The 12,873-nt window shown below is 51.3% G+C and overlaps 1 protein-coding gene across 1 annotated transcript in view; it reads left to right on the top strand.

The window, feature by feature from the left end:
• Positions 1-290: 290 nt before the first annotated feature.
• The window catches only part of LOC147660929 (NXPE family member 4-like), a 244,618-nt gene continuing 232,035 nt past the window's right edge, over positions 291-12,873 (top strand). The window contains exon 1 of the mRNA XM_086951418.1: positions 291-383. Within this exon, the coding sequence (XP_086807544.1) occupies positions 291-383 (93 nt within the window). The remainder of the gene's footprint in view (positions 384-12,873) is intronic.

The raw sequence follows: 12,873 nt of genomic DNA, 5'->3' as shown, positions 1-12,873 counted from the left end.
GGAGTGCACCCACCACTCCTCTTAGCGTCTGTCCCCCCAGGCCCGCCCCAAGACTAAGTAGGAGAGGAAAAATAAAATACGTGTTTATTATCACATATTATCATTTCATTTTTCCTTTCCTGCGGTTTTTGGGTGGGTGACGCTGCCCCGCCACAGCGGAGGAGCCGCCGCTGTCAGAAACGAAACGCACCCGACCTATTTGGGTTAATTTAGACAGCTAATTCCAAATTTCATCTTCCGGCTTTTATTCCATTGTTCCCTTCTGTTTTGTCGCCCACAGAGACAACGCGATGACAATGACCACAAGCTTTAAGAGGTTCCTGCTCTTCGCAGTTGTTGTCATTTTTACTCTCACCGTCGGTGTTCAGCGGGGACTTCCGAAGGTAAGTGGCTGCGGCTCAGATACTTACTGCTGGAGTGGCTGCCGGGCAGAGGTATGTCTGTGCAGAGCGGTGATGTGCAGGGGGAGGGAGTGAACTTACCTGGACCTCCTACTTCCTCATTTGACCTTTCCTGTCCCGCCTCCTCAGGGGAGGGGCCAGCGTTGCCCGAGTGGGGTAGGTTATATAAAACGTCCTGATGCCTTTGAGACCACGGTGCAAGGGGGCCAAGCTGCTGAAATGACCCCAGCACTGGGGGAAAGGACAGGAATCCACTGTATGTAAATGTAAATGTAAATGTAGTATACTTGTAAAGCGCACAGCTGCCCCAGCAACGGGGCGTCCTGGCGCTGTATAACGCTGTGGAACTCTTCCTGGCTCTCCCTGTGAGATGCCCCTCCTGGGCACCCCCAAGGTGAAGCCAGGCATCCCAGTGTTGTTGGGGCCGTTGTGGAGATTAAGCAAGCTATTGCGCAGAGTTGCAGAGTGGGACCCAAGATTAGAGTAGGCGCTGAGGCGAGAATTATTGAGTCCGCGAACATTGAGCCCAAGACCCGCCGAGGCGGGACTTGAACCCTGGTCCCGGGCCTGATCTCTGCTTCAGAGTCTGCCGCTCTAACCAGTGAGCCACACTTCTCCGTATTAGATAAATACGGTGCATTGCTGCCCTTTGACTTTGACATCAGGCAGCTCAGCGAGGTGACTTGCGGTGGTGCTGCCCTACGCCAAAACCCCATAAATGAGGCCCGTACTTTCCAATGCAAAAATAAGGGCTCCTTTCATCAAAAAGATCCCCTGGCCCTGCTTTGCATCTCTTTTGTGTCAACAACGTGGTATGTGGGTAGCCCTTGTTCATACAGCAAAAGGATCCAACTTTTTGCCAACTTGAGGGCACCGTGTTGTCACCTTGATGTCACCTGAGGCCACCTTGGGACCACCTTGAGGCGGGCACAAAGTTGAAGGAATATATTTATTTCTCCAAACAGTTCATACACTGAAATGTTTAAAAAATATTTAGGCATAATATTTTGTACTGGAAGGATATGCTTCATTACAAATCTTATGCAGACAGCACACACACACCTGCCCCCTGGTGGGGTTCTCCGAGGCGCTAGAACCACTGACAGTCTGCTGCTTCAAGGAGAGGATCAGGGCGTTCATTGGAGCTCTAACAACAAACCTTCAAAAATAGAGATTATGACCTTTGTGGTCATGTGGGGTGGACAATGATGGCCCACTTCCAGCTCCAAGCGCGTCACTCGCGTGAGTGGCGTTCCTCACCGTTACTTGACAGTAGTCTGACCGGCCTCAGCGATGGGAGCTCCTATGCGGAGGGTGTTTTTATAGTTTTTGGATAAACACGGTGATCCACCCAACTAAGGGGCATATTTACAATGAAAGAGACAGAGTGTGGCGTGAGCCTTCTTGGCCTAATGCCTCACTCCATCACTTTTGAAACACAGGGCTGCACCGTATTTACAACAATATGGTTCAGCCCAGTGTTTCCCCTGTGCTTGGGTAAAATGTAGCTGCCTTGCGCCAACGCAGGCACCCTTGCACCATAGTGCAAAATATCATTTTTTTTATGATTGTTTATGTGCCGGAAGGAACATCTTCCAGCACATAAACATTCATTGGCGTTTTGCTGTTCCATGTGTGCTGCACAACGCAACACACATGGAAACAGCAAAAATGTGGAGAACCTATAAATGTCTCCTCGTTTCGCCAGGGCAGGAGCAGGTATTCCCTAGTCTTCATTTTGGCGCTACCGCATATGTACGGCGCCCTTGTGAATATGGAGCAGTGTGAGAAGTTGGCCTGATATATGATGCTCACTAGTTCTAGTGATCACCTTGTATCAGTCCAAACAACCCTTATGGTGATTGGTTGTAAGTCAACCTTATAGACCAGCTATCCTAGTGGTAACGTGGACAAAGCAGTCTTAGGCTAAACTCTATTGGCATGTGAAGCCAGCTGTTTTACCACACATAACCCCTTGAATACCAAGTGAAAGGACACCACACAGGTTGTTATGAAAATAAACAAGTATTTATTACCTAACATACACCTCTGTACTCTTTATGAGGTCAGAGGGCTAAGTGTAGGAGAGTAGGGTCTGCTATCCTATGGTCACCCCAAATTTTTGCTTTTTGCTTCACTGGTTTCTGACTTAATGTGGCTGTGGGCCTGCTAATCAGACCCACAGCCTGCTGTTCTCTCTCTAAATTACTGCCAATGCACTCTAGGTGCATTACGAATTGGAACTGGTTCACCTTATGAGCCCCTGTAACAGTGTACCATAGGTACCCAGGGCATAGGTGTAGCCAAGGCCTGCCAGGGGCTGCAGCATGTATTGTGCCACCCCTGGCCTGGCCTCCATATTTGACACAACTGGCGGCTGATCACTCAGCTGGGGTAAGTTGGTGTAATCACCTCTTACTTAGGTACAGTATGTCTGTGCCTAACCCTAAACTGGACACATATGTTCCTATCAGCCACTCCTATGGAAGGCCTCATCAATCCTGGAGGCAGAGTGCTTGGAAATATGTGAGATGGTGCTCTAGCATGAGCTGAGCCTGTCTGCAGCTGTCGGGAACCACTCCCTAAGCTGTTCCGGGATATTGCCATACCATATACTCTTAAGTGCATTATAATCCTCGCGGTTATTTGCTATCTTTGGTTTGGCTTTATCAAAACATGTCGAGTAAGGTGTCATACGAATTGGAATACTATCCCCTCGCCAATTCTGGCGACGGGGATAGCATTCCACCCTCCTAGAGGGACACGACATGTGTGTAGCCTTAACCCCGGTTAAAGTTAAACAGAGCCTCAGCATCACAAAATGGATGCTGCCACCACAGACACGAGTCTGGCCTCCCGCTGCGGACCGAAACTCGGCAGATGGTGGCCTGGACAAAGGGTTTCCTGCCTTGGGAGGTGCGAGCACCACCCCAGACAGGGTTTTGTGTATTGGGTAGGACAGGGCTGAATAGAATCAGACATTCCCGGGGCACACAAGGTGTCCCCGTGCATAGGCCAGTCCAAACCGGTCCTGGGACTTTCCAGACCCAGGCTTGGCGCGGAACTGGACAAAGGAAAGGGGGTGTAACCGCCCCCCTTCCTGGTTCCTCCCAGAGGAGGGACCTAGTAGGTGATCCACCCCTCAGATTGGGAATAAGAGTGGGAGCAGTGCCATTGCACAGCAGATCATCCTGAATCAACTTTACACGAAAAAGAAGACTGGACTTCGACATTCTGCTGCACAGAAGACTGAAGAGAATCTCCCTTGTGGCCTAGGAGTGGCCACCCTGTGAACACAGGTACCAACCAGCAACTCAACGTCTGCTTTGCCGCCGCCTCCCACCGGAGCCCGAGCCCAGAGCCTGACAAGATCCAGACTCCCAGACTTCTCACAGCCCGATCCACAGTCCCTGCAAAGAAGGGACCCGTGGAGGCACCGAGAGACGTGGGACCGGACATCTTGGAAGACACTCAAAAAGCTGACTGCGCAGCTTCTGAGGCATCCTCGACGTTGTGCTTTGGGGACTGAGAACCCCCACCACTGAGCAGCCCTTGCACCAAAGATCAGCCCTCCAGAATCTCCACGATCTGCGTGGGGCCCTTTTGCATTGTGCCACTCGACACGCCATCCCGGCCACTAGCCACGTGGTCAGCGGCCATCTTGGCGACGAAACCGACGATTTACACAGCAGGTCTGGTTGCTCCAGACCTAACCCAGCTCCTGTAAAAAGGAGCACCCGCTCTGACCTTGCTGGTCCGAGTGATAAGCATCTTTCAACTTCTGCGTGGCTTGCATTTGCCAAGGCCTGTTTTCTCCGATCAGGTCGCCGACACCGCCAACAGCGAGAAGCCTACGTGGGACAGCTCGTGGCTGATACCTGGACGTCCTCGACCCCGGGTATCCACGTGGCTGCAGAAAGAAGCTACCCGACAACACCTGTTTGGACCCGACATCGCCTGGTTCCAATCTGGTTCCACGGTAGTCACTGGCTAGTGACTTTGAACACTGTCCCCTCTGCTTTCAGGTCTTCACATCTTCAGATCCACCCTTGGATCCACCGGAACTCTTCACATCGCGCCGCCTGCAGCATCTTCAGCTCCAAGCACCATCGACCAGCGTGACGAAACCCGACACTACTTCGACCCTGTGCACCCGCTTCCTGTGGGTGAGGTAACTCAACTCCGCCGGTGCTCCTGCACTGGTACACATCTCAAGGGCCAGTGTCTTAAGTTTCAGCTCCCTAGGTCACTCGGAAGGTTCCTAACTTTCTAACTTTGTACTTTTTACGCACCATAGACTTTGCATTGGAAAGTGCGTGCACTTTGAACACTGCACCTGAGTCCCGTGGGCCTTTCCCGACTTATTCATTGCTAGTCTCGAATAGCTCCAGCGATTCCCAAGGCCCTAGGCCTCTTCCCTTTCCTATTGGTATCTCTTATACCACTTTCTTAGTATATGGTTTAGGTGGCCCCTAGGGCTCATCCATATTGTGCAACTTTTGTGTATTTTAAACTGTCTTGTGATTTAACGCTTGTGCTTCTGTGCTCATAAAGAGTCCAGGGGATTTTATAGTTAATAAATCAATATATATTTTCAATATATATCTGTGTGGTGTCCCTTTCATTTGGTATTCAAGGGGGTTGTGTATGGTATAACAGCTGGCTTCACATGCCTTTCAGAGTTTAGCCTAAGACTGCTTTGTCCACGTTACCACTAGGATAACTGGTCTACAAGGTTGAATTACAACCATCATCATAAGGGTTGCTTGGCATGGTACAAAGTGATCACTAAGAATTAGTGAGCATTATATACCAGGCAAACTTCTCACACTAAGCACATGACAAACTCCTAGGAAAAATATGTTTAAGTTGCACGATTTACAATGGTGCCCTAGGGGCACGACAAACCATATACTAAGTAAGTGGAATGTGAAAGTCAATCAAAGGAATGGAGCTTTCCAGAGGCTGTAGGATCGCAGGGTCCACGCTATACTAACTTGAGGTAAGTACTATGAGGCCCACGGAGCGTGTGTGCAGAGTGTGAACTCACACGCGAGATGCGTACAAACGTCTATGGACAGAACAGTTTAAAGAAAATGTGAGTACGGACGTCCCTGACTAGATAGGACAAAAACGACAATGGAACTGGACACTAGGAGAGTCAAGCTGCCCTTGAGCACCGAATTGCTCGTGTTACCTCACCCACAGGCTGCGGGTGCATAGGTGCCAAGTTGTGTCGGGTTCCGGCGTTTAAGTCTATGGAGCTGGAGGAAAAGATGCTGCAGGCGGTCAGGAGGAAGATGTCCGGTGTGATCCAAGGGTGGATCAGTGAAGAGTAGACCCTGAAAGCAGAGGGGACAATGTTCAAAGTCACTAGCCAGTGACTGGAGTGGAACCAGGAGTGGAACCAGATGTCGTCGTCGCGATCAGGTGAAGGTGGACGCTTGTCTCTGCAGCCACGTGAACCAGGTGGTGTCTTCGACAACCAGGATGGAGGCACGAGCTGTCCCGCGCTGGCTCTCGCTGTCGGCGGTGTCGTCTCCGGATTCGGGTTCAACAGGCCTTGGCAAAGGCAACCCACGCGGTGAGTGGAAACGGCGTCTGGAGTGGACCAGGAGGGTCTGGGGTGCTCCTCTTTTGGAAGGGAGCAAGGGCCAGTCTGGAGCAACCAGACCAGCAGCAAAGTTGTCGGAGTTCGTCGTCTAGAAGGTCACCAGCCAGCCAGCAAGTGACCAGACAACGCGTCGAGCAGCAACCAGGCAGAAGAGCCCCACGCAGATCTCGTGGAGGCTGGAAGGCTGATCTTCGATGCAGGAGCTGCTCGGGGTCGGGGCTTCTCAGTCCCCAAAGCACTTGGACGAGGAGGCCTGGGAAGTCGTGCTGGAGCGAAGTGCTGCTTCTTTCAAGATGGCCGGTCCCACGTGTCTCGTCGCACCCACGGGTCTCAGCTGTGCTGCAGATGTGGGTAGAGGTCAGAGAGGTCTGGGAGTCCAGGTCTCGTCGGGCTCTGAAGTATGGATCCTTGCAGGAAGACGACAAAGGGAAGCCGCAGTACGCTGATGGTGCCTGCTGGTGCAGGGTTGACACTCCTTGCCCACAAGGGAGATATCTTCAGTCTTCTGCGTAGCAGAACGTCGAAGTCCAGAGTTTCTTCTCGGGAAGTTGATCAGGATAATCTAATTTGGAATGGGACCAGCTCCTACCTTTATCCAGCTAAAGGGGGGCTGCACTACGACTAGGTCCCTCCCCTGGGTGGGACCAGGAAGGGGGGTGGTTACACCCCCTATCCTTTGTCCGTTCTTGCGACAGCTCTGGGGCTGAAGTGCCCCAGGAACTGGTTCAGACCGGTGTATGCACAGGGACACCTTGTGTGCTCCAGGCATGTCTCATTCCTTTCAGCCCTGTCCTACCTAATACACAAAATCCTGCCTGGGGTGGTGCTCGCACCTCCCATGGCAGGAAACCCTTTGTCCGAGCCTCCCTCGCTGGAAGGACTCCCAGCAGCAGGAGGTCAGACTTGTGTCTGTTGTGGCAGCATCCATTTTGTGATGCTGAGGCTCGAGTTAACTTTAACCAGGGTTCATAGTTACATACATGTCGTGTCCCTCTAGAAGGGTGGAATGCTACCCCCGTCGTCAGAATTGGCGAGGGGGTAGTATTCCAATTCTTATGACACCTTACTCGACATGTTTTGATAATGCTATGCCAAAGTTAGCATTTGACCGCGAGGTTCATAGTGTACTTAAGAGTATATGGTATAGCGTTATCATGGAACAGCTATTAGGACTTGGTTCCGCAAGCTGCAAATGGGCTCAGCTCATGCCAGAGCACCATCTCACACGATTCCAAGCACTCTGCCTTCAGGATTGATATGGCCTGCCATAGGAGTGACTGATAGGAATATATGTGTCCATTTTAGGTTTAGATATAGTTAACTATATCTAAAGCAAAGGGTGATTACGCCACCTTGCCCCAGCTGTCGTGCAGCCAGTTGTGTCTATTTAGATGGCCAGCCAGGGGTGGCATAATACATACTGCAGCCCCTGGTAGGCCCTGGGTACACCTATGCCCTGGGTACCTATAGTACACTGTACAGGGACTGATAATGTGGCCCAGTACCAATTGGTAAATGCACCTAAGGTACATGCTTGTCAATTTAGAGAGAGAAAAGCTAGGCTGTGGGTCTCATTAGCAGGCCCACAGCCAGGGAAAGTCGTAAACCAGTGAAGCAAAAAGCAATAATCGGGGGTGACCATAGGATTGCAAACCCTACTCTCCTACAAGCAGCATCATAATCAATGGGTGTTGCAGCTTAATGCTGCCTTGTAAATAAGGCAAAGCCCATATCGCCACCGCAGCACCCAAAAAGTGATGTTGTGGTGGAGATAGGGGCTTGTAAATATGCTCCTAAAAGTACTAAAGTGACCTACAGCTCAACTAAGAATCCTATCACACGAATTGCCAATGGTCAGTTAAAAAAAGGTTAAAAATAATAACTACAATGGGATGATTTAGGACAGTAATTGACTCTCACAATCCTTGGGCGACATGTTTCAGCCATTGCTTTAGATTTCAAATGATTTTTAATAATTTTCAAAAACAAACAATGTTCAAATAATACACAAATACTTCAATACTTAAATCATACAACGATACAAATCAGTGAGAAGGAACGGTATTGTAAATCAGTGATTCCAAACATTACTAGAAATAATAAAGCTACGAAGGAAAAATAAAACAAACTATACAATAAAATACAGAACAATAGGTGGCCTCAGAATGTATATCCTGGGCGAGTTACAATAGAATCAATAGAGAGGAGAAGAGAGAAGAAGTCCCCATTCCTTTCCATGCACGAAAAGTTGAGAACACCAACCTCCTTGTGTCGGATTGTGTCGTGTACTGTGAGTGGATGTGGGGGGGTTGAAAGCACGCACCTCCTTGTGTCGGATTGTGTCGTGCACTGTGAGTGGATGTGGGGGGGTTGAGAGCACGCTCCTACTTGTGTCGTGCACTGTGAGTGGATGTAGGGGGGTTGAGAGCACACACCTCCTTGTGTCGGATCGTGTCGTGCACTGTGAGTGGATGTGGGGGGATTGAGAGCACACACCTCCTTGTGTCGTGCACTGTGAGTGGATGTAGGGGGGTTGAGAGCACACACCTCCTTGTGTCGGATCGTGTCGTGCACTTTGAGTGGATGTGGGGGGGTTGAGAGCACGCACCTACTTGTGTCGGATCATGTCGTGCACTGTGAGTGGATGTGGGGGGATTGAGAGCACACACCTCCTTGTGTCGTGCACTGTGAGTGGATGTAGGGGGGTTGAGAGCACACACCTCCTTGTGTCGGATCGTGTCGTGCACTTTGAGTGATTGTGGGGGGGTTGAGAGCACGCACCTACTTGTGTCGGATCGTGTCGTGCACTGTGAGTGGATGTGGGGGGGATGAGAGCACACACCTCCTTGTGTCGGATCGTGTTGTACACTGTGAGTGGATGTGGGGGGGTTGAGAGCACACACCTCCTTGTGTCTCCTTGTGTCGTGCACTGTGAGTGGATGGTGGAGGGTTGAGAGCACACACCTCCTTGTGTCTCCTTGTGTTGTGCACTGTGAGTGGATGTGGGGGAGTTGAGAGAACACACCTCCTTGTGTCTCCTTGTGTCGTGCACTGTGAGTGGATGTGGGGGGGGGGTTGAGAGCACACACCTCCTTGTGTCTCCTTGTGTCTCCTTGTGTCGTGCACTGTGAGTGGATGTAGGGGGGTTGAGAGCACACACCTCCTTGTGTGGTGCACTGTGAGTGGATGTGGGGGAGTTGAGAGCACACACCTCCTTGTGTCTCCTTGTGTCGTGCACTGTGAGTGGATGATGTGGGGGGGAAGAGAGCACACACCTCCTTGTGTCTCCTTGTGTATCCTTGTGTCGTGCACTGTGAGTGGATGTGGGGGAGTTGAGAGCACACACCTCCTTGTGTCTCCTTGTGTCGTGCACTGTGAGTGGATGATGTGGGGGGGATGAGAGCACACACCTCCTTGTGTCTCCTTGTGTCGTGCACTGTGAGTGGATGTGGGGGAGTTGAGAGCACACACCTCCTTGTGTCTCCTTGTGTCGTGCACTGTGAGTGGATGTGGGGGGGTTGAGAGCACACACCTCCTTGTGTCGGATCGTGTCGTGCACTGTGAGTGGATGTGGGGGGATGAGAGCACACACCTCCTTGTGTCTCCTTGTGTCGTGCACTGTGAGTGGATGTGGGGGGATGAGAGCACACACCTCCTTGTGTCTCCTTGTGTCGTGCACTGTGAGTGGATGTGGGGGGGTTGAGAGCACACACCTCCTTGTGTCGGATCGTGTCGTGCACTGTGAGTGGATGTGGGGGTAATGAGAGCACACACCTCCTTGTGTCGTGCACTGTGAGTGGATGTGGGGGAGTTGAGAGCACACACCTCCTTGTGTCTCCTTGTGTCGTGCACTGTGAGTGGATGTGGGGGGTTGAGAGCACACACCTCCTTGTGTCGGATCGTGTCCCTGTGAGTGGATGTGGGGGGGATGCCACCACAGGAGACGGGTGAGTATAGGGGGAGCATTGCGTTGGAGTACCTTGACAAATGCATTTTGAGATCAGGATATCTAATTTGTGATGGAAATCTTCTGGTAATAAGAGGGGTAGCATATTGATGAGATAATTGACTCACGGAGCGATCATCATTTTTACAGTTTCGATCCTGCCCCACCAGGTGATACATTTTCGATTCCATTTGTCTAATAGTTTCTTAATATTATCTCGGGTCGTGTTTTCATTGTGGTGTAATGTGTCAATTATGTTGTTTCCAAGCTCAGTGCCCCGGTATTATATGCATCTGGGTTGTCATGCCAGACTTAAACAAGCATTTGCAATGCAATAGGTCTCGCATTCACAGGATTTTGAGCTATTGGCATTGTAAATGACAACGCCTTCTATTTATGTTTTGGTTTTTAAAAAATATACAAGGGATTGTTATTTACAATACTAATAGCTGACAAACTGCATATTCTAAGCTCTGCTGCACAACACACGCGCTGCTGCCCTGGGCTCTGCAGTGAAGCTGGAAACCTCTATCCATCCCACAGCCATGGACCATCCAACATCAAACGTGCGCCCTCCTTTCAAATGCCCTGCGAGTCCTCCCTTCCTAGTTTCTCCTGCTCTTCCTCCCCCCCCCCCAAAACACTCACAGCATACTCACTTGCCTGTAAGAACTGCATTTTCTTTTCTTTCGCCCTCTCTTTATTTTCCCTGCTGTGTGCCTCCTTGGCGCCATTTCTTACAGAATGACACAATTGGCCCCCTGAGCGCTGCTGTCTTCCATTTGTAGGGACAGACGATGGGAGAAGGATGTGAGTCCCTCTGACAGGCTGTGAGACACTCCTGGTGCCTTCAATCTCGACCCCGGAGCTCTAGATTGTGACCCACCATACAAGGTCAACACACTACTCGAGTCAATCGCACAATATTCAGCACCCCTGTGCCTTGTGACGTCCTCGGAGGCCAGGCCTTGGCAAACCCGAGTCTCATTTCTGTACTTGGCTCCCTTTGACCTCTCCCGCTGCAGGTCAGAGTTCACGCACCTCAGTTAAGGAATCACCGTGTGGCTTTGGGGCCCCTGATAGGCCGGGTACAGGTCGGATCATCATCGCTTCTGCTCTTGCTGACTTTTTTTCCAATCAGATTCAAGATTTAAGCCGTCCGTGGTCTGATGTTCGGTGTTTGCCCCTTCGACCCCTGCCCCCCCCCCCCCCGACCCCCCTCCCCTCCACCCCGCACGTCCAAGCTTCGAGCCTATGAGAGGCCAGGCCAACCTATAGGTTTTAAGAAAAGAGTTGAATCCCGGGCTTTTCGCTCTGTGACTGTAGTTTTCTTAATGGCTGGGTGGAGGGTCTGACCGTAGACGCTTAGCACCAAGACACCTTCGGGCACGCGTCGCGCTGTACAAAAGAAAGAATTAAATCAAAGTAAATGATCAAATCTAGAGGACTTAACTGGAAGGCCCGGCAGTGCACACTCTTCTGTTGAACTTTTAGATGTACAGGGCATTGAAAACCCTGCATTTAGCGGAATCATCAGGATTTCCCCTGGTCAACCCGATCCTCAATGCTTCCTTGAGTGCGGGGAGTGTCCCATGCGCCTGGAAAAGGGCAATGGTGATCCCCCTCCTGAAAAAGCCTGGTCTTGATGCCGAGGCCCTGGCCAATTACAGGCCAATTTCTCTTCTCCCGGCTCTGGCCAAGATCACCGAAAAACATGTTCATGGCGTCTTGTCGAACTTCCTGGAGACTAACAATCTGCTCCATCCATCCCAATCCGGCTTCCGTCCGAACTTCAGCACGGAAACAGTGTTGGTGGAGGTCTCTGAGATCATCAGGGAGACCTTGGATGGGGGTGGCAAGGCCATGCTAGTCATGTTGGACCTGTCGGCGGCCTTCGACACCGTTCCCCATAAGGCGCTGCTTGCCAGGCTCTATGACATCGGCCTAAGGGGGACGGTGCTCAGATGGTTTACATCTTTCCTGGAGGGCCGCCGCCAGACGGTCTGGGTTTCCCAGAGCTCCGCCGAGATGTCGCCACTGGGTGTTGGGGTTCCACAGGGCTCGGTTTTGAGCCCGACATTATTTAACATCTTTATGTCCCCTCTGGCGGCCGAGGTGGAGGCTTACGGAGCCCAGATCGTGTCCTATGCCGATGACACACAACTCCTCTTCACATGTAAAAAAGATCAGACATTTGACGGGGAGAGAATCCGGGACTGCCTGGACAGGGTCTTCAGCTGGTTTCAGCAAAACTGTCTGAAGGCCAACTCCAGCAAGTCGGAGGTTTTGTTTTTTGGCTGTGCCTTCGATCCCGAGTGGCGGCAGTGGTGGCCGGCCGCCATGTGTCCTCCGGCACAATCATCCTTGGTTGCCAAGAACTTGGGTGTTAAGCTTGACAATAAACTCTCTCTGAAAACGCACATCCTTGGCCTGTCCGGCACCTGTTTCGGCATCCTCAGAATGCTCCGCAAGTTTCTACCCCTTTTGTCTGAGGAGCACAGGCGGATTACGGTGCAGGCGCTCATCAGATCCAGGCTAGACTACGCTAACGCCCTTTTCTTAGGCCTCCCGGATTATTTGGTTCAGCGTCTGCAGGTTGCACAGAACTCGGCAGCCCGGGCAATCTTTGGTCTACATAGACGAGCACGGGCTTCGGTGTTGCTGCAGACGCTCCACTGGCTTCCTATCCGGAAGCGGATTGTCTTTAAATCTTTGACGCTGGTGCACAAGGCTTTTTTTGGCTCAGGCGCAGGATACCTGAAGAAAAGAATAGCTTTCTATCGCCCAGCTCGTTCATTGCGTTCAGAATCACTGTTCACTGCGGTGGTCCCACGCGTGAGGAAGGCCCGTATTGGGGGGCGTTCTTTTAGCCTTAAGGCCTCCCAGCTGTGGAGCGCGCTTCCATTGGCACT

The sequence above is a fragment of the Lissotriton vulgaris genome, unplaced genomic scaffold (genome assembly GCF_964263255.1).
Source record: "Lissotriton vulgaris unplaced genomic scaffold, aLisVul1.2 SCAFFOLD_874, whole genome shotgun sequence".
Classification (NCBI taxonomy): domain Eukaryota; kingdom Metazoa; phylum Chordata; class Amphibia; order Caudata; family Salamandridae; genus Lissotriton; species Lissotriton vulgaris.
This window is presented reverse-complemented; position numbering and strand designations above follow the sequence as displayed.